Here is a 20,140-nt window from a genome sequence, read left to right as displayed (position 1 = left end):
AAGTGGCAAGAAACCAGATCCGACACAGATCTTCAAAACTATATGGTGGCGAAAAAGGAAGCGAAAGTAGCAGTAGCAAAAGCCAAAGCAGAAGCGTATTCAAACCTATACGATCAACTTGATACCAGGGAAGGCGAAACGAAGATATATAAAATAGCCAAACAGAGAGCAAAGAAAGCAAAAGATTTTAATCAGATTAGATGTATCCGAGATGAAAATAATAAAATACTAGTTCACGAAAGGGAAGTCAAAAAGAGATGGAGAAAGTACTTTGACAGCTTATTAAATGAAGAATTTGACAGACAGCCTGTAGAGTCAACGGAGACAGTAGCAGCAATGGTCACCAAAATAACCAACGAGGAAGTGGCTCAAGCGCTTCAAAAAATAAAGAAAGGAAAAGCGGTAGGACCAGATGATATTCCTGGGGAAGTATGGAGAGCATTGGGAGAGACAGGAACAAGATGGCTAGCAGGTCTATTTAATAGAATTATGGAAGTCGGACAAATGCCAGACGAATGGAGAAGCAGTATACTGGTACCTGTTTACAAAAACAAGGGAGATATACAACAATGTACAAACTACAGGGCTATAAAACTGCTTAGCCACACCATGAAAATATGGGAAAGAGTAATTGACAGACGGATACGTGAAGAGACCGAAATATCCGAGAATCAATTTGGCTTTATGCAGGGTAGATCAACAACAGATGCAATTTTCATTATAAGGCAGTTGATGGAAAGAAACAAGCGCTCATATGGTATTCATTGATCTTGAGAAAGCATATGATAGAGTTCCTCGAGAGATTCTGTGGTGGGCACTCAATACGAAAGGAGTCCCTGGTGAATATGTAAAGATTGTGAGGGATATGTATGAGGGAGTTACGACTAGTGTTAGGACAGGTGTGGGAGAGACTGATAAATTTCATGTGAAAGTAGGATTGCACCAAGGCTCGGTGCTTAGTCCGTATTTATTCTCATTAGTTTTGGACCAGATAACAGCGAAACTACAGGGTAACATTCCATGGTGCTTAATGTATGCTGATGATGTCGTGTTAGTAGGAAATAGTGAAAGAGACTTAGAACAAAAACTGGAACAGTGGAGACATGCTCTGGAGGAAAAAGGTTTAAAAGTTAGTAGGACAAAAACAGAGTATTTGGAATGTTCATTTAAAGATGGAGCTACTACAAATAAAATGGTATCTTTGGATGGTGAAATGATTGTGAAAAGCAATAGTTTTAAGTACCTAGGATCGGTATTACAGAGTAATGGAGAAATAGATGGAGATGCATGCAGTAGAATTAGGGCTGGATGGATGAAGTGGAAAGAAGCGAGTGGTGTGTTGTGTGACAGAAAAATTCCAATGAAGCTGAAGGGAAAATTCTATAAAACAGCCATAAGACCGGCTATGATGTACGGAACTGAATGTTGGGCAGTGAAAAAGAAAGAGGAACAACGAATGCATGTGGCGGAAATGAGAATGCTTAGATGGATGAGTGGAGTGACAAAGAAGGATAAAATTAGAAATGAGTATATTAGAGGAAGTCTAGGTGTGGCACCAATTGATGCCAAAATGAGAGAGCATAGGTTAAGATGGTTTGGTCATGTTCAACGTCGAGACGTTAATCACCCAATACGAAGAATAGCTGAAGTGCAGATTCCTGGAAGGAGTAGGAGAGGAAGACCAAAGAAGACCTGGGGGGAGGCGATAAGGCAGGACATGTTGGTAAAGGGGATTAACATTGATATGACCCAAGACAGAAGTGGGTGGAGAAATGCAATTAGGGAAGCCGACCCCGCATAGGGATAAGGCAAAGAGAATGATGATGACTGTATGAGGACGACGTCGCGCGTCGTTCTCTTAGCAGACAACCCGAGAAAGATGCAGCGACAAACTGATGCATGGACTGAGGAAATAGATAAAATGAAATTCGAAATAAACATCAGCAAATGCAAGACGATGAAAATAGGTCAGCAGGAGCAGGAGATTGAAGGCGAAACACGAGTGTTCTGTAAAGGACAAGAATTGGACAGGGTGACAGCCTACGAGTACCTGGGCACAATAATATCGAATGACGGAAAGCTAGACCTAGAAATTGCAAATAGGACAAAGAAAGCTACGAAAATATATTATGCGATTAATAATATGATACTGGGAAAACGAAAAATCAGCCAGGAAACAAAAATACATGTATATAATACAATCACAGTGCCAACTTTTCTATATGCAAGCGAGACATGGGTCACAAATAAAAGACATGAATGTGCCATAAATTCAGCAGAAATGAAGCAGCTGAGAAAAATAGCTGGGAAGACGAAGATGGGCAGGGAAAGGAACGAAAACATCAGAAACGTGCTAAATCAGGAACCAATAGAGAAAAAAATTGAAAAAGAAAACTGAATTGATTTGGACATATAACTAGGATGAACGAGAACAGACTAATAAAGAAGGTGACAGATGTCAAAAGACAGGGGAAAATAAGAAGGGGCAGACCTAGAAAGGGGTGGATGGAGCAGATCGAGGAAATCGGGACCAAGAGAGGCAAAACAGTGCACCAGATGAAGGAAATGGCAGGAGACCGGAAGGCGTGGAAGAAATGGGTAAAAGATGGATAGGTTATACCAAAGGCCGACGCTCTTATAGGGCATAAGAACAACGAGAAAAATAAGGTAATAAATGTTTAAAGTAATTTGAGAAGCCGCTTTATTTGACTTTTACCGGTAATTTAAAAATCGTATTACGTTACCTACTCCATTTAATTAGTAATTTCAAAGCTTGAAAGTATTTGTTTGAATCTGCCGATGGACGATTACGCATCGATGCTATAATGGAATAATTAGCAATGTTGCCGATTTTAGCGCTTCCTTCAATATGGTATATCTAATTAAAAAGTAAACGCTCTGTATATTATGATGTACGCTATTAATTTATTTGAAATATATAATTATTTCATAACCGATAATTCAGTTAGCAATATTGTAACTTTTAACTATTTTAAAGTTACAATATTGTAATTATATTGTAACTTTTTATTGTAACTTGTTCCAACTAATTGGAACTTCGTTTATTTCACCATTTTTCATATCAAAAATATCATTTATAAATGTGTAGTTATTAAATAGATAGAAATCCATTTTTACCGTTATAACGGTATTGTTTTTTGAGTTCAATCCATTATTGAAATAATGGATTGTTTGGAAATTTGAGTCCATTTTCGATAGATAAAAATAGAGAAAAAAACGCTTACTCACAATTGAGTGGGTTATAGGCCAAGGGGTCTAATTTTCAATATACGAGATTCTACATTATTTTTTTACAAAACTGCTGATATTATGTTTTTTTCGGATATTTTTGTATGCGATATAAAAGTTTAGCTTGTATTTAATAAATTTTACACATCGCTCGTACGGAAGAAAAGTGACATAACTCAAAAAAATGTATAAATCTAGTTATCTTGTTAAATTGACTACAAAAATTCTATATTTCTACCAGAAAAAGTGTCACATACATAGATGTTTACTTCGAACTTCGTGGGATTGCGGTACTGTCACTATTCTTCTTTCTTCTTGCAGTACCGTCTCTTATAGGAGGTTGGCTACCACCACAGCATTCTTAACTCTGTTGGCTGCAGCTTTGAACAATTGTATTGAACTGCACCCGTACCCCTTAAATTTCGCAACCAGGAAATCCTCTTTCTTCCAGCCAGGAAATTCCTTTTTCCTGAGATTTTTCCTTGGATTATGAGCCTTAGCAGGGAGTACTTTTCCCCTCTCATTATATGGCCTAGATATTCCAGTTTTCTCACCCGTGTTGAGCTGCCCCCCCCCACTTGCAAAAATTTAAAAACAAATAGCCCTGATGTATGAGCTATTTATGAGCTCTCATATTCCGCAAATTAAAAATTTTGAGCTCGTTCCACTGAGCAGGAATTTAATATTTTAGTGGAGGGGGCTGAGTCAGCCCTCCCCCCCACACTACTTAAAAATAGGAATATTGAATCGATTTTTGTGACAGAATTACGAGCTATTTATGAGCTCTTGAAATGATATAGTTTAGATTTTTGAGCTCATCCACTTCACCCCCAAACAACCCTTTAATTGATTTAACTTAAGAGAAAAATGCTGAGAAAACTTAAAATATATCGTATTGCGGTTATAATTCCTATAGCTTATATACTCTAAGAATAAACTATTAAATCACGTGCATTTCGATTATTGAGCTACAACCCCTTCGCAAGAAAACTACCCCATCTTCCCGGCTTAAGAGAGAGTTGTACTTAAAATGCATTAAATTAATTATTTGGCGACAACATATCATTTAATAATTTATGAGCTCACAAATTACGCGCATTTAGATCAGTAAATTGCAATTTATTTTGTACAGTGCAGTCACTCAAGGTAAAAATCAACGATTACCTTCAATTTCGGTGAACCTTCATCGATTTTCACGAAAATTGGTCAGTGGTTAGAGGATACCTCAAGAAACAAAGGTCACATGGTGCCACCTTTCGCCTTTACCCTGAGGGTGGATACCGCCCCTTCTCGGGGGTGAAAATTATTTTATAAAAAATAACTGCACAAATCATTAAAAGGACAAATTATAAGCAACATTTGTTATATAAAGTTATTAAAATAAGTCAATACTTTTTAAGTTATTAAAGATCAAAAATTTTAATTATTCGTGAAAAAATGCATGTTTTGAAGCGGTTTTTCGTATATCACTGAAAAACTGTAAGTTTTTACAAAAAAGTTAATAGTAGTTTAATTCGTATAGCTTAAATTCTAAGAATAAACTCTTAAATCACGCGAATTTCGACTATTGAGCTACAAACCCTTCACAAGAAAACCATCCCATATTCCCGGCTTAAGAGAGAGTTGTACTTAAAGTAAAGTAAAGCATTGTGGGAGTTATTATTTTAAATATGATTTAAAAAAATCAAAATTTTTCAAATTTTCGTAAATTATTTGCTTTTGATAATAACTCCAACAATACTCGATACACGTAAAAAATGATAGATAACGAAATTTGAGTTTTTTTATTATCAAAGATTTTACTTGTCTTTTGATTTCTATATGAATCAAAATAACGAAGGTAGAAACGTTTAAGCCTAAATTTTACTACGAGAATAATGTAACAGGAGCCCTTTACTATTATCTTAAAAAAATAAACTATTTGAAAGATTAAATGTAATACAGTTTTGTAGCTCTTGAAATTAACTTTCAAATAGTTGGATGTGCCTGATATCATAAAAATTAACAGAGTTATTAAAAAAAATTCTTTTTTTTTTGGAAAAATTAGTATAAATTTTGATGCTACCAACTTTTTCTGGAGCTCATTTGATAGGTATTTCTCAGAACTTTGACAAGTATTTAGTGAGTGTTACATAAAATGCATCTCTTTCCCGTTATTTAAGCTTGAATCCTTAGATTTGAATAGTCGCAGAAAAAATATACATTTAATTACCTAAAACTTATTTTAAATTAACATTATTTTTAAGTAAGCAATTTATTATATTTTTTATTAGCTTCAATTTTAGCGATGAAAACTTTTTTGTAAAAACTTACAGTTTTTGAGTTATTTTAGAAAAATCGCTTTAAAGCATGCATTTTCTTTCACAAAAATTAAAATATTTGATCTTTAATAACTCAAAAAGTATTGATTTATTTTAATAACATTATATAACAAATTTTGCTTAGAATTTGTCCTTCTCTCGATTTGTGGGGTTATTTTTAATAAAGTAATTTTAACCCCCGAGAAGGGGCGACATATATCCCAGGCTAAAACAGCAAGTTGTCATTGTTAATTTTGTTTCTTGAGGTATCCTCTATTCGCTCACCAATTTTTGTGAAAATGAATGGAGATTTACCGAAATCGAAGGTCATAGTTGATTTTTACCTTCAGTGACTGCACTATAGAAAGAAAATTGCAATTAAATAATTGCATATATTTTGCGAGCTCATAAACTATTAAACGATATGTAGTCGCCAAATAATTAATTTAAATTATTTTAAGTACAACTCTCTTTTAAGCCGGGAATATGGGATGGTTTTCTTGCGAAGGGGTTGCAGCTCAATAGTCGAAATGCGCGTGATTTAAGAGTTTATTCTTAGAATATAAGCTATACGAATTAAACTGCTATTAACTTTTTTGTAAAAACTTACAGTTTTTCAGTGATATACGAAAAACCGCTTCAAAACGTGCATTTTTCCACGAATAATTAAAATCTTTGATCTTTAATAACTTAAATAGTATTGACTTATTTTAATAACTTTATATAACAAATGTTGCTTATAATTTGTCCTTTTAATGATTTGTGCAGTTATTTTTTATAAAATAATTTTCACCCCCGAGAAGGGACGGTATCCACCCTCAGGGTAAAGGCGCAAGGTGGCACCATGTCGCTTTGTTTCTTGAGGTATCCTCTAACCACTGACCAATTTTCGTGAAAATCGATGAAGGTTCACCGAAATTGAAGGTAATCGTTGATTTTTATCTTCAGTGACTGCACTATACAAAATAAATTGCAATTTACTAATCTAAGTGCGCGTAATAAATTATTAAATGATATGTAGTCGCCAAATAATTAATTTAATGCATTTTAAGTAGAACCCTCTCTTAAGCCGGGAAGATAGGGTAGTTTTCTTGCGAAGGGGTTGTAGCTTAATAATCGAAATGCACGTGATTTAATAGTTTATTCTTAGAGTATATAAGCTATAGGAATTATATCCGCAATACGATATATTTTAAGTTTTCTCAGTATTTTTCTCTTAAGTTAAATCAATTAAGGGGTTGTCTGGGGTGAAGGGGATGAGCTCAAAACTATATTCCTATTTTTAAGTAGTTGGGGGCTGACTCACTAAAATATCAAATTCCTGCTCAGTGAAACGAGCTCAATATTTTTAATTTGCGGAATATGAGAGCTCATAAATAGCTCATAGATTCGGGCTATTTATTTTTTAATTTTTGCAAGTGGGGGGTGGGCAGCTCAACACGGGTAGTTTTCTCGTTTGTATGCTTTTTATGACTTCGCATTCCTTCCCCATCTTCAGCCATTATTTGACGGTAAAATGAATATTTTTATTCCGGAATAATGACACTTTTGAGGTTATACTCTCTGTTCGACATGAACGATGAACGTATCGTTATTTATCACGAAAACCGTTGTATTTCCAGTAGTGTCCTAGGTATTTTTCGTTAATTTTGAAAAAGTGACCACTATTTTAAAAGAAAAATGACATTACTCAAAATGTTGATCATATCATAGTTTTTTTCTGGTTTAGTTTTGCTTCTTACACAATTAGAAGCATTCACTTATCCATGTTCTTCGTTTTTAATTTATAAATTTAATCTGTTACAGTTTAAAACTTACAGTTAAATTAAGATCTAAAAAATCTATTGTCTCTCTTGAAAAAGTTGTTTCTTGAGTTGTGGCCAGGGCCGCGCCATCCACGTGTGCATTGTGTGCGTCGCACACAGGTGCCAGCAATTAAGGGGCGCCACTAGAGTTTTAACAAAAATTTTAGGCTGATCAAAATAACACTTACCCTTTCTTTTTCAGCTTCTACCAAACATTGGGATATCATAAAATAACACTTTGCAAGTCTGAATTTAAAGCATTTATCTAATACACGCTGGTCCAGTAGAATTAATGCTTTAAAGCCAGTATATACAAACATTTGTCAGAAATTTATTATGCTTTATGTAATATAACGCATTAGGATAAAGATCGTAATTGAAATAAAAACTCAGTTGCTTAGTCTACGAGTACATACATATAGTATAAGTTCTGATGAAAGTTAACTTCGTTAGCAAAATGTTTCAATCAAAAATAATAAATATGCAGCTGGCCTTAAATGTTTTACAACAGACAAAACAAATTGTTGCTAGTTTCGGACAGATATAAAATTTAATGATGTTATTACTACAGCAAATGAAGCTGCAGAGAAACTGGATGTGGAGCCCAGTTATCAACCAGTCACAAAGTTACGGCTTCGGAAAAAGCTGACAGTTCGATTAGGAACATAAAGACGAACCTATTTTGTATCATAAAATGTCATATAAAGTTAATTTCTTTCATTGTGTTCTGGAGCAATCATTAATTTGGTTGGAAAAAACTGAGATTTAATGATCATCTATGTAATATCTAGAGGGACACGATTTATTTTAGACGTTTGAGACGAATTATATGGATTATACAGCTTCAGCCTTTGTTAAAAGAATTAAATAATGATGTTTGTAAAATTTTAAAATATATATTTTTAAAAGAATTAACTGTTTCTTCTTCTTGATATGCCTATCCGTGACGAATGTTGGCGATCATCATGGCAATCTTTATCTTAGCGCTATACAGAGCGGAAAAGCTGCACATAAGATGTTGTGTTGAACCAGGTTCTGAGTTATTTTAACCAGGATGTTTTTTTCTTGCTGGACCTCGCTTTCCAAATATTTTTCCTTGCACGATGGCTTGTAGTGGGGCATATATGAATTCATTTCGCATAATGCGTACAAAGTATTCTAACTTCGAGATTTGATGGTGGTCAGTACCTCTCGGTTCTTCTTCATTTTTCTAAGGACCTTCTCATTTGTGACCCGGTCAGTCCACGGGATTTTAAGAATTATACGGTACAGCCACATCTCAAAGCTTCCAATTTTCTGTACATATCTTCGTTCAAGGTCCACGGTTCAACACCATAAAACAGGACAGAGAAGACGTATCATCGCAGCATTCTTATTTTTATACCAAGAAGAGAGGTCGTGACTCTTGAAGAAGGCCCCCATGCGGTTGAAGATGGATTTAGCTTTTCCAATGCGCGCTCTTATTTCTTTGTTGTTAGTCCATTCTTCATTTATTATGGTGCCGAGGTAGTTGTATGCGTCACTCTTTCTACAGGGGCTTGGTTGATTTAGAGTTGCCCTTATGTTATCGTTTTCTTGCTAATGATCATAAACTTTGTCTTCATTACGTTTATATTGAGTACATATTATCGACTGTAATATGTTATTTTGTTCATAAGAACTTGTAGGTCTTTTAGGTTGTCCGCAAATATTATGGTGTCATCTGCATACCCGCTGTTATTAAGCATGTACCCGTTTAGTAGAATTGCTTTTTCAGTTTCGTACAAAGCTTCGATAAATATTCTTTCAGAGTAGGGATTGAAAATTAGAGTGTATAAAATACAGCCTTGCCTCACTCTACTCATAATGTTCACGTATTCGGTGTGTTCACCTTCAACTCTGAATGTGATTTTTTTCTGAAATAGATATTTATTGTCAATGAAGTAAAAGACAGACGTACTCGCAATAATTTATTGTTAACTCTCGACGACCGGTTTCGCTCTCTATAATATGCAGAGCATCTTCAGGTCAACGCATCTGCATATTATAGATAGCGAAACCGGTCGTCGGGAGTTAACAATAAATGATTGCGTGTACGTCTGTCTTTTACTTCATTCAAAATGAACTCGCATATGCAACCCATTCAACATTTATTTTCAAGTTTACTTATATCTTTAGTTATTTATGTTACGCAAAAGATTTATTTTTACTTAATTCTTTTAACATATTTTATTTTTCTGTTGCATATATGTATATGAGGGTTTTTAGTTATTTTTGTCTGGTTAGAATAAATAATTGTTCATTTTCTCATTAATTAATTTAACGAGACGATTTTGCGTATTTTGGGGCGCTATTAAATGTTTTGCACACAGGCGCTAACGCTTGCTGGCGCGGCACGGGTTGTGACACTTCTTCCAGATGAGCGACATATTTGTTATTATGTTTTTTACAGCTTATATTTGTTATTATGTTTTATATACAACAGCTGTTATTATGTTTTTTCGTATGTTTTTGTATTTGACATGAAGTTAGTTTGTTTGTTATACATTTTACACACATATTTGTTTATAAAACTGATGATATTATGTTTTTTTCGTACGCTTTTATATACTATTCAACCGATTTGGAGGTATTCGACTTTCTTCTTTATAGTAATAGATAATATCAGAATATTTTAAGTGACACTTTTACTTTACTGCTACCAAAGATTATAAAATGTTTTCTCAACAATATTGAGGGTTTGAATAATGAAGATTTGGCTTGTTTATAATTTCCAATGTTTCGAATTCGTTTTTAATGGACATCATCAGGACAGCTGTAGGGGATATTTCTCAATGAAACTAAAAATCACCTACCTTTAATTATATTATTACTTATATGAAGGATTCTAACATATAACAAAATAGGTTATTCATCATTAGACTGCATGAAGCCTTCAAAAGTGTCCAGATCCTGCTTCAGTTCTTCCTTGAATGGTCATTACTTTTCCTTCGTGAGATAATGACTTATAAAATTCGTGATGTATTACCCACATACTATAACCGAATTATCCTGGCACGATCGCCATAATATAGCGGAACAGTGAGTCGAACTTAACTAGGGTAGGCATTCTGCACTAATAGTGCACATAGTCTATTATAGTACTTAATTAAAGATGTACCGCGACTTACTTGGTTCCACATGGAGATACCGTTAACTATGCGTAACTGGGATTACTATTATTAAGTGTCCCGTGTCTCCTATGTTTTACTTTTTATATCATCAATTTTGTATGCCACTTTACCATGTAACTGAGTCAAGTGTGTTTATACAAGGTGATTCAATGAAACGGTACGGTTTGGCAATGCTGCTGACGATAAAATAGAGGAGCCGCAGGCTTACGACGTAAACGTTATTAATCTAGAGAGTGGGAAGTTTAGTTATCATGGAGACGTGGTCGGGTGAATGACGCGCATTTGCTGTGAAAGTTTATTACAAAAATGGTAACAGTTTTGTACGTGTACAAAGAGCGTGTCGTTTACACTATCATTTGCCGCCCCGCGCTTCAGTTCCGTCTAACATGGCTTGGGTTAGGAACTTTGAAAGTCGTGGTTCAACATCACAAAAAAGAGGTGGCAGTGTTAGAACTACAGAACATCACAGAATATTGAAGCGGTGCGACATTCATTAAAGGCGAGCCGTCGCAGGGATCTTCGAGGACTCGCGTGTAATGGATTTCGCACCGCTTCAATAGTCTGTGGTGTGCGAGCAGCTCTGACACTGCCACCGCTTTTTTGTGATGTTAAACCACTACTTTCAAAGTTCCTAACCCAAGTCTTAATAGCCATGTTAGAAGGAAATGCAGCACGGGGCGGTAAATGGTAGTGTAAACGAAACGCTCGTTGTACATGCACAAAACTTTTATTATTTTTTGTAATCAGCTTTGGGGCCGTTCAAGTATTACTTAACGCAGGTGGGGGCGGGGGGTCAAAAATCTTCAAAAATTGCGTTACGCAATAGTTAAACGCCAATTAAACGCCCATCAGAGTGCGTTACGTAGGGAAGAGGGGGGTCAAAAATCGCGTTACGTAATACTTAAACGCTCCCTTTCACAGTAAATGCGCGTTATTGACCCGACCACGTCCCCATGATAACTAAACTTTCGACTTTCTAGATTCACAACGTTTACGTCGCAAGCCCGCGGCTCCTCTATTTTGCCGTCAGCAGCGTTGTCAAATCGTACCGTTTCACTGAATCACCTTATACAAACTGCTGATTATGCAAGGTTGACATAAAGGATACTTAAATGTTATGAAACAATACACGCATTATATACAATGCGTGCCCACTGGTTTTTCTATTGAAAACAAATATTTATTGCGATATGTTTAATATGTAAATAAAGTATTTTGGTACCTATTATATTTTTGGATTTATAAGTATTTATAAGTAATGTTATTAGTAATGATTGTTCTTTATCGTATAGACAAAACGAGGAAGGTGGAAATGGAACAAACGGGGCAAGTGTTGGTGGCGGGCCGCGTCTTCATGAAACCATCGTAGCGAATCACTCCTGTATCAGTGCCGACTACGAGCTAGCCATGATCCTGAAGGAGATCCGCTTCATAACCGATCAGTTGCGAAAAGAAGACGAAGCAGCAAACATCACAAAAGACTGGAAATTCGCGGCAATGGTGGTTGACAGATTGTGCCTTATTATATTCACTCTGTTCACTATCATCGCCACGTTAGCGGTGCTCTTCTCGGCACCCCATATCATTGTATCGTAGCCAACCCCCGTCCCGTTGCAAATCCCAACCTTACTATTACTACTATATTATTATTATTAGATGAATAGGTATGCCCCGATTTTCTGGTGACTCATACCGGTCAATAATTCTAGGGTTGGTCGCCTAAAATACTTTATTATACTGTTAAAGCTCAACAAATGCTCTAAAAGCTCTAATTATTATAATTAAATGTTAATAAAATACTACAACCTTTTTTATATAGTCCCATACAACTCATTTATATTTGAAAACGAGGCAGACGAAAAGCGTCAACTGCAAAGTTTACTGTAATACAATAATTGAAATTAAATAATAAACAATATTTTAAATCTAAGACTTTTCGTCAAAGGAAACTGCTTTCTGGTTGCAATTTATAAGCACGGAAACGACGAATATAAAAGAAAGCAGAAAGGACAACGGTCACGTATCTACTCTCTTTTCGTCTAGAAAAAGAGCCGAAAGACAGTTGCAAGTACTCAAAAATCTTAGTAAAGATGAACAAGGAGGAAAGGCAATTTTTGTTTTTGTTTGATTCAGAGTTAGACCACCATCTTCATAAATTAATTAAAATATTAAAGGATAAAGGAATTGATAGTCAAGATTTACGAATCATAGAAAAATTATACTGGCGTCAAACAGCGACAGCTTGCATAAATAGAAAATCAACAGAAATATGTAAGATACAAAGAGGTGTCAGACAGGGTTGTATACTGTCTCCACTGTTATTAAATTTATATTCATTTTAGAATATTTAAGGAAGCGCTGCATAATTTGGAATGGGGTGTGAAAGTTAATGGAATTCTGATAAATACAATCAGATATGCAGACGATACAATTATTTTAAGTAATGATATGAATGGATTACAATACCTTTTAAATGCCATTGATACAACGGGAAGAGAGTTTCGCCTAAACATAAACTGTTCAAAAACAAAATATATGGTATTTAGGCGTTTGGCCCATCAAGATTCACGGTTATATGTTGACGGTCATATAATTCAAAGAGTACCCAGTTTTAAATATCTTCGTTTGCCATATTACTGAACAACTAGATCCAGATAAAGAGATAAAATGTAGAATCGAGATAGCCCACGACATTTTTAAAAATGAGGTAATTCTTCTGTAATAATAACTTGCAACTTTAACTTCGAAAGCGCATGATTAAATGTTACATTTGGTCAGTCTTCTTGTATGGTGTCGAAGCATGGACATTAAAAATATCCACCATTAATCGTTTGGAGGCCGTTGAAATGTGGCTGCACACACGTCCACTGAAAATACCATGGACGGCTATGCTGACAAATGTGGCAGTCCTTAAAAGAGCAAATGCTTCCCGCGAGCTGCTTGATAACATCAAATATAGAAAGATGGTATATTTTGGACACGTAGTAAGGGGAGACCGGTATAATATTCTTCAACTTGTTATGATAAGTAAAATCGAAGGACGCAGAATAATTGGTAGAAAGCAGGCCTCTTGGTTGAAGAATATCAGGGAGTGGACAGAAAGTAGAACAACTATTTAGAATAGCTCGAGACAGAGTCATTTCGCCATGTTAATCGCCAACGTCAAGGGGACTTGATAAGGCACGTTAAGAAGAAGAAGTTCATTTTCACACAATTTTTATTAATATAAAATCTAATATAAAGAGATAAATTACATAAACCCTGTACAATCCGGACGCCACTGTTACAATAGCTGTTCTCAATTTATTGAGGATATTGAACTGCCTAATATATGTGAAAGAGCCGAAAATCGACCCCTAAAATGCATGTTGGAATTCCCCTTAACCATTATCCAGCCCCAAGATATGGACTCACGTCTTGCATTGATTTTGGTCCTATCTGATTCTATGCATATTAAAGTATTTCATTTTATGGTGGCTCCAATAGCAATTTTCTTAAGTTTATAAGTTTTATTATTTTTACAGGGTGGCACATATTCTGTAAATATATTAAAATAGAAGAGATAAACATTTTAAATTAAGAATTTTTTTGCATTTTCCTTTTGATATATTAGTATCAATATACTATCAACAATAAAACCTAAAAGACTTCTCTTGTTATTTTTCTTTAAAATTGTAGCCATTTCTTATAATCTTCGTGGTCTTTCATCATTTTAAAAGTATTATCCGCTGAAAATATCTGTGGATTATGATCTCTTTGCCCATAAAATCGACTAACTTGATCCTTTTCGATCTCAAAATATATATATGCAATGATTTTCTCGATATTTTGACAACGATTTGCTAATCTCAGGTCTATCTAACACGATTTCACTTAGGAGACGTTGATAAGACCAAACAAAAGACAAAATATTGTCCACTCAAAAGCTTTTTTGATGGCGACCTTTACCAACTTGCCAATAAAACTACTAATGAGGTTCTTTGTAGGTCTTAACAGATGGTCCTTTTCTGTCTCTTCTACTTTTTGTGTAGACATGATTCTGTCTGTTGTTTCAATATGCCTCTAGTAAGTTGTCATTCCATCGTTTTCGTGGTCTTCCCACTGATCATCTTTCTATTGCGGAACCGTCTCCCACTGTCTTTATTATTCTATTCGTTGAAATTCGGCTAATGTGGTCATTCCATTCTACTCTTCTGTTTCATACCAGTTTATTAATTTTCTGCACATTGCATCTCCGTCGTATATTTGCACTTTTAGCTCTCTCCCATAGTGTCTTACCATTAGTGTTGCCCAAATGCAAGACCAAGACAAGACTTAAAAAGTCTTGGTCTTGCACCAATACACCTGGTCTTGTTCTTGGTCTTGGTATGGCACTCCCGGTCTTGGTCTTGCAGCAAGAGTCGTGCAAGTCTCGCAGTTACCCACTAGCATATTGCTATTTATTAAACGTTACTTTAGATCTAAGAACAACGTAACAGTATAGGTACATTTTCAGCTTGACTTAACATACAGGGTGAGGCAGATAACCTTCCTATTAGAAATATCTCGAGAACTAAAGACAACAGAATCATGAAAATTGGAATAAAGAGGTTTTGAAGAGTGATCTATTTAATGAAAATATTTTTATATATTTCCTACTTCAAGTTATACCGGAAGTTGCTTATAACTTCGTTTTTTAAAACACACTGTATATTTTTACATTTCTGGATTCTCTTCCATGTCTTCTTTCTAAAAGTATGAGGTTTGTAATGTTATATAGGGTAGTTAAAAAATAATTACGTTTTCTTATTAATTTCGTAGCAACTTTCACACCCTGTCGAATTGTAGTTATTTGACATCAAAAACTGTATTTGTGTTCAAATCATTTTTAGTATAGTCTACTATTGTTAAAAAATTATTAGTATGTATATCTAAATGTTGCATTTGATATACAGGGTTGGTCGAAACTCGGAATTAGTATTTTCTGAGTTTTCTTTAATGGAACTTATTTATAATTATTTATATTTATTTAATTTTCTTTAATGTATGAAATGATATTTTATGGTACTTTTTTATTTTTTAAGCATTCCCTATACCTAGCTGTTTAATTTGTGCTTTAAGCGCGCCAACAATGTTAACTACGTAGGTATTTTGATAGCTCAACTTAGAAATTAAGAAAAAAAATGTAATTCTCTTTTAAACTATCCTATATAACATTCCAAAATCTTGTAACGGGTAGGTCTTTCTGGACGACAGACTCAGTAAAACACAGGTTAAAAATAAAATAAATATATTTAAGATAATTATATATTAAACCAAATATAATAAAAAAGTAGTAATGATAATATGGACTCACATATGCAACCCATTCAATATTTAAATAAAATAAAATACAATTCCATCTTCTGCAAAGGAAAAACAATATTAAACTTTATTACGGTCATCCGATCATAATAGCAACATTAAAATAATACGATAAACAATATATATAATAACAATCTCGCTACGTTAAATCAACGTAGCCTGAAAACACCGCATTCCACTGCAATGCAATCACTCGTTCCTCGCTACTATCGCCTACTGCGATAACGACCATGGCAAGACTCCATGTCACTACTGTGGCGTCCGCTTAGGCATAGTTCCACCTAAATATACGGTGCATCTTTGCCAAGCCAGCTAATGCTAGTTCAACACGCTAACAATAGCTATCGAGCCATTGCTAGTTCAATTCGCTAGCAACGACTGACTTTCTCATTCTCCTAGCTCGCCTTAAATATGCTCTCGATGCCCTCTCCTTCGGTTCCCCCATAGGTGCTATGCGCCAACGCTGACACTCCTCCGTTCGTCTCTAGTAGAGCAGCTCATCGCTTGGCGTTGGCATCATATCGTTACAATCTTATATTTTAACAACGAAGACATCGAGGAGAATTTGAAAATGTAAAAATATACAGGGTGCCCCATTCAAAAAAACGAAGTTATAAGCAACATCCGGTATAATCGGAAGTAGGAAATAGATGAAAACACTTTGATTAAATAGATCAATCTTTAAAACCCCTTCGTTCCCATTTTCATGATTCTGTTGCCTTTAGTTTTCGAGATATTTCTAATAGGACATTTATCTGCCTCACCCTGTAGACATAGTAAAAACCAACTAAATTAATAAATGTCTAAACAACTCACATCGGGTGGGGTTTGAACCAACGATCTAAACTATCCCTGCCTATACTCTCACTAACTGAGCTATCTACCATATCCCACGGGAGCCAGTCTGTTCCTTTAAACATTTGGATTTAATAACCCTATACACTAAGCACCAAAATTAACGCACCACCTTAAAAGTGGGACTTTTTTATGTCTCGTATTTCCTAAACCTGTTGTCCGATTTGAGTGATTCTTTAGTATATTATAGCTTTGTTTTTCAAAAATATCGATGTAATAATATTATTGCTAAAGAGGTAAATCTCATTGTATACCGGGTGTAACAATGATAGTGTGTTTTTTCCTCAAAGTTTGGAACACCCTGTGGAAAATTCTAGCGCATATAAAATATTTAAATTAAAACTCAACTGTAGTCTTAGGTTTTCTTAACATTTTGCTTTTTGACTCATTCGCTTATGTTGGATAATAAAAAAGTTAGGTACTTTACCAACTAGCAAGGTTATTCATCATTACAGGCTGTTTCTAAATAAGTGCGACAAACTTACACAAATGGGTAATTGTGCCTGAAAAAATAATGACTGTTTGCTTTATAAACATATATCGGCAAATGCTTTGTTTCCGAGATACGGGTTTTGAATTTTTTTTACAAACTGACGATTTATTTATTGCTCTAAAACTGGTTGAGATATGCATACGAAATTTGGTAGGTTGTAAGAGGTAGTTACTGCGCATTTTTTTGACATACAAATAATAATTTGATATTCACCATTGGCGTGTATACGGGTATAAACATTTTAGATACATCCCGTATGCACGCCAATGGTGAATATAAAATTCTTAATTGTATGTCAAAAATGCGCTCTCTTAACTCTTAATAACTCTCTCTTAAAAACTGCCAAATTTCATTTGCATATCTCAACCGGTTTTAGAGCAATAAATAAATCGTCAGGTTGTAAGAAAAAAATTCAACATCCCGTATCTCGGAAACAAAGCATTTGCGAACATATGTTTATAAAGCAAACGGTCATTATTTTTTCATGCAGAATTACCCTTAAAGTTTGTCGCACTTATTTAGAAGCAGCCTTTATTGATAAATAACATTGCTAGTTGTTAAAGTGCCTAACTTTTTTATTATCCCACATAAGCGAATAAATCAAAAAGCAAAATGTTAAGAAAGCCTTTGGCTACAGTTAAGTTTTAATTTCAATATTCTATATATGCTATAATATTCCACAGGGTGTTCCAAACTTTGAGGACAAAACACACTATCATTTTAACACCCGGTATACAATGACACTTACCTTTTTAGCAATAGTATTATTACGTCGATATTCTTAAAGAACAAAGCTATATTATCCTAAAAAATCACTCAAATCGGACAACAAGTTTAGGAAATACGAGACATCAAAAATGTCCCATTTTTAAGATGGTGCGTTAATCTTGATGCTTAGTGTATTACATATGTGCTAAAACATCGTTAAAACACAAAAACCAAATAAATGACATAAACTTGACTGTATTGAAGAACATTTTCTGTCTAGAGTCTAGAAAGGAATTTTGTTTGACCCATTGATATAAAATTTCACACTCTGCAGAAAGTTTACAAGTATGATGTTTAATCTTTAAACGATGTGGTATTTAGAATCCTACTAACTGATAAAAAAACCATCGAGTGTGTGTCGTATTATATTTTTATCAACTTAGGTGACATATCTTTAAAAAGTTTCAATAGGATATTACTGTCGGCGTCACAACACAGATTATGTTATGAAAGGACAGCTATTCTCAAAATCTAGACAATCATACAATTAATTTCAGAGCGAAGACGTCCGTCGCCGTTGTCTGAAAGAACGAATGTATTACAGGAAAGGATGTATTACAAAATATTTTATTTTTACATTGTAAGAATTTATTATGACCTCTGAGTACGTGTCAAATAAATATGTCAAGTGTTCTTTTAATGAATATTTTGATTCGCTATGTATGTTTATTGTATTGTTCATAATCCGCACAAGTCCAATTTTCCAAATTTTTGTTACCTACATATCTTTTTGCGTCTCATAGTCTCTAAGCATATACCCGAACTACTATATTCCCTAAAATGACACTCAATTCTAACTGCAAGACGCAAGAGTCTCGCAGGCTTAGTCTTGTTCTTGCTCAGGTCTTGCTAAAATAAAGCGGCGTTGGTCTTGGTCTTGGTCTTGTGAAAACGCAAGAACAAGACCAAGACTGCAAGACCAAGACCGATTTTGGGCAACCCTGCTTACCATCGATTATTCGAAGGGTTTGCATCTCTGCTGTTTCTAGCATTCTTCTTGTCCTCTTGTGTAAAGGTCTGGTTTCTGCCGCATATGTCTTTATTGGTCTGATGACTGTTTCTCTCTCTAAATTCTGCCTTTCATTTCTTTTCCGATATTTTTATTGTTCTCTATATTATTTCATTCAGAAAACCTCTTTGCTCTATTCACTCGATCTTCCACTGCTGTTTCGAGCTTTCTATGGCTAGATAGTGTGATGCCTAGATATTTAAACTACATCACTTGTTTTTATATCTGACACTCCATTTCTAATTTACATCTTAGTAGATCTGCTGCTACATATAACCATGCATTTTGTCTTTTTTGGGGAAATTAACATGTTAAATTTTCTGGCGGTTATATTAAATTTGTGCAACAAACGATTGAAATTATCTTCACTTTAAGAGATTAGTATTCATCGTCTGCATAACATTTTTGGTTGGTTTTCTCCCACTTGGTATCCTTTTTTAGTTCTTACCTTTTTTCTGTATTTCGTTTCATACTATTGGATGCTTCAAGTATTTCAGCCATGTAAAATGGATTAAAAATAAAGTAAAGAAATGATTTTAGTACAATAATTATTATTATTTGTTAAAACACCGCTTTAGTTAATAAATCTCATAAATAATGTGATAATGGTCATTAATTCACGCTATACTTTGTAATTGCAGAATTAATTTGTTAAAACCGTTGTCAAAGCTGCTAAGTATATGTAACCTTTGTTATTAACAGTAGAGTTAAATAGTGGACCAACCCTTAATAACACAATTATAATTATTAGTGCTGTAGAAAACTCATCAGTTGAATAAATGTTTGTAGTGATTTCGTAATTAATTGTTGTTTTAACATCTCATAAATTACATCACCAAATTTGGGGACAAGGAAATTACAGTCGATCAATGAAAACTCAATTTTCAGATTAAACTAATTAAATTTCTTGATGAAAAAGTCAAATGCTGTTCATCCCAAAATGTTATCATGGAATATTTTATTTCCACATCTTAACGAGGTTTTCTTTATTTCTGTTGATTATGAAAATTTTTGGGAAAATCGGAAAGTTATTGTTGCATTTCTTTGTAATCTACTCTATTTAACGGGAATTAATCCGTGTCTTGATTGAAAATACGTTTATTTTGACGTTTCGATTACTGAAGTGGAAATAGGAGCGTCGAAATTGAAACGAATAAATATTTTCA

The 20,140-nt window shown here is 34.4% G+C and overlaps 1 protein-coding gene across 1 annotated transcript in view; it reads left to right on the top strand.

Annotated features, from left to right (window-relative positions):
* LOC126878579 (acetylcholine receptor subunit alpha-type acr-16-like) overlaps positions 1-13,071 on the top strand; it is a 126,577-nt gene extending 113,506 nt beyond the window's left edge. Inside the window, exon 4 of the mRNA XM_050641377.1 lies at positions 11,799-13,071. Within this exon, the coding sequence (XP_050497334.1) occupies positions 11,799-12,102 (304 nt within the window). The 3' untranslated portion in view covers positions 12,103-13,071. The remainder of the gene's footprint in view (positions 1-11,798) is intronic.
* The last annotated feature ends 7,069 nt before the right edge of the window (positions 13,072-20,140 follow it).

The sequence above is a fragment of the Diabrotica virgifera genome, chromosome 10 (genome assembly GCF_917563875.1).
Source record: "Diabrotica virgifera virgifera chromosome 10, PGI_DIABVI_V3a".
NCBI classification, from domain to species: Eukaryota; Metazoa; Arthropoda; class Insecta; order Coleoptera; family Chrysomelidae; genus Diabrotica; species Diabrotica virgifera.
This window is presented reverse-complemented; position numbering and strand designations above follow the sequence as displayed.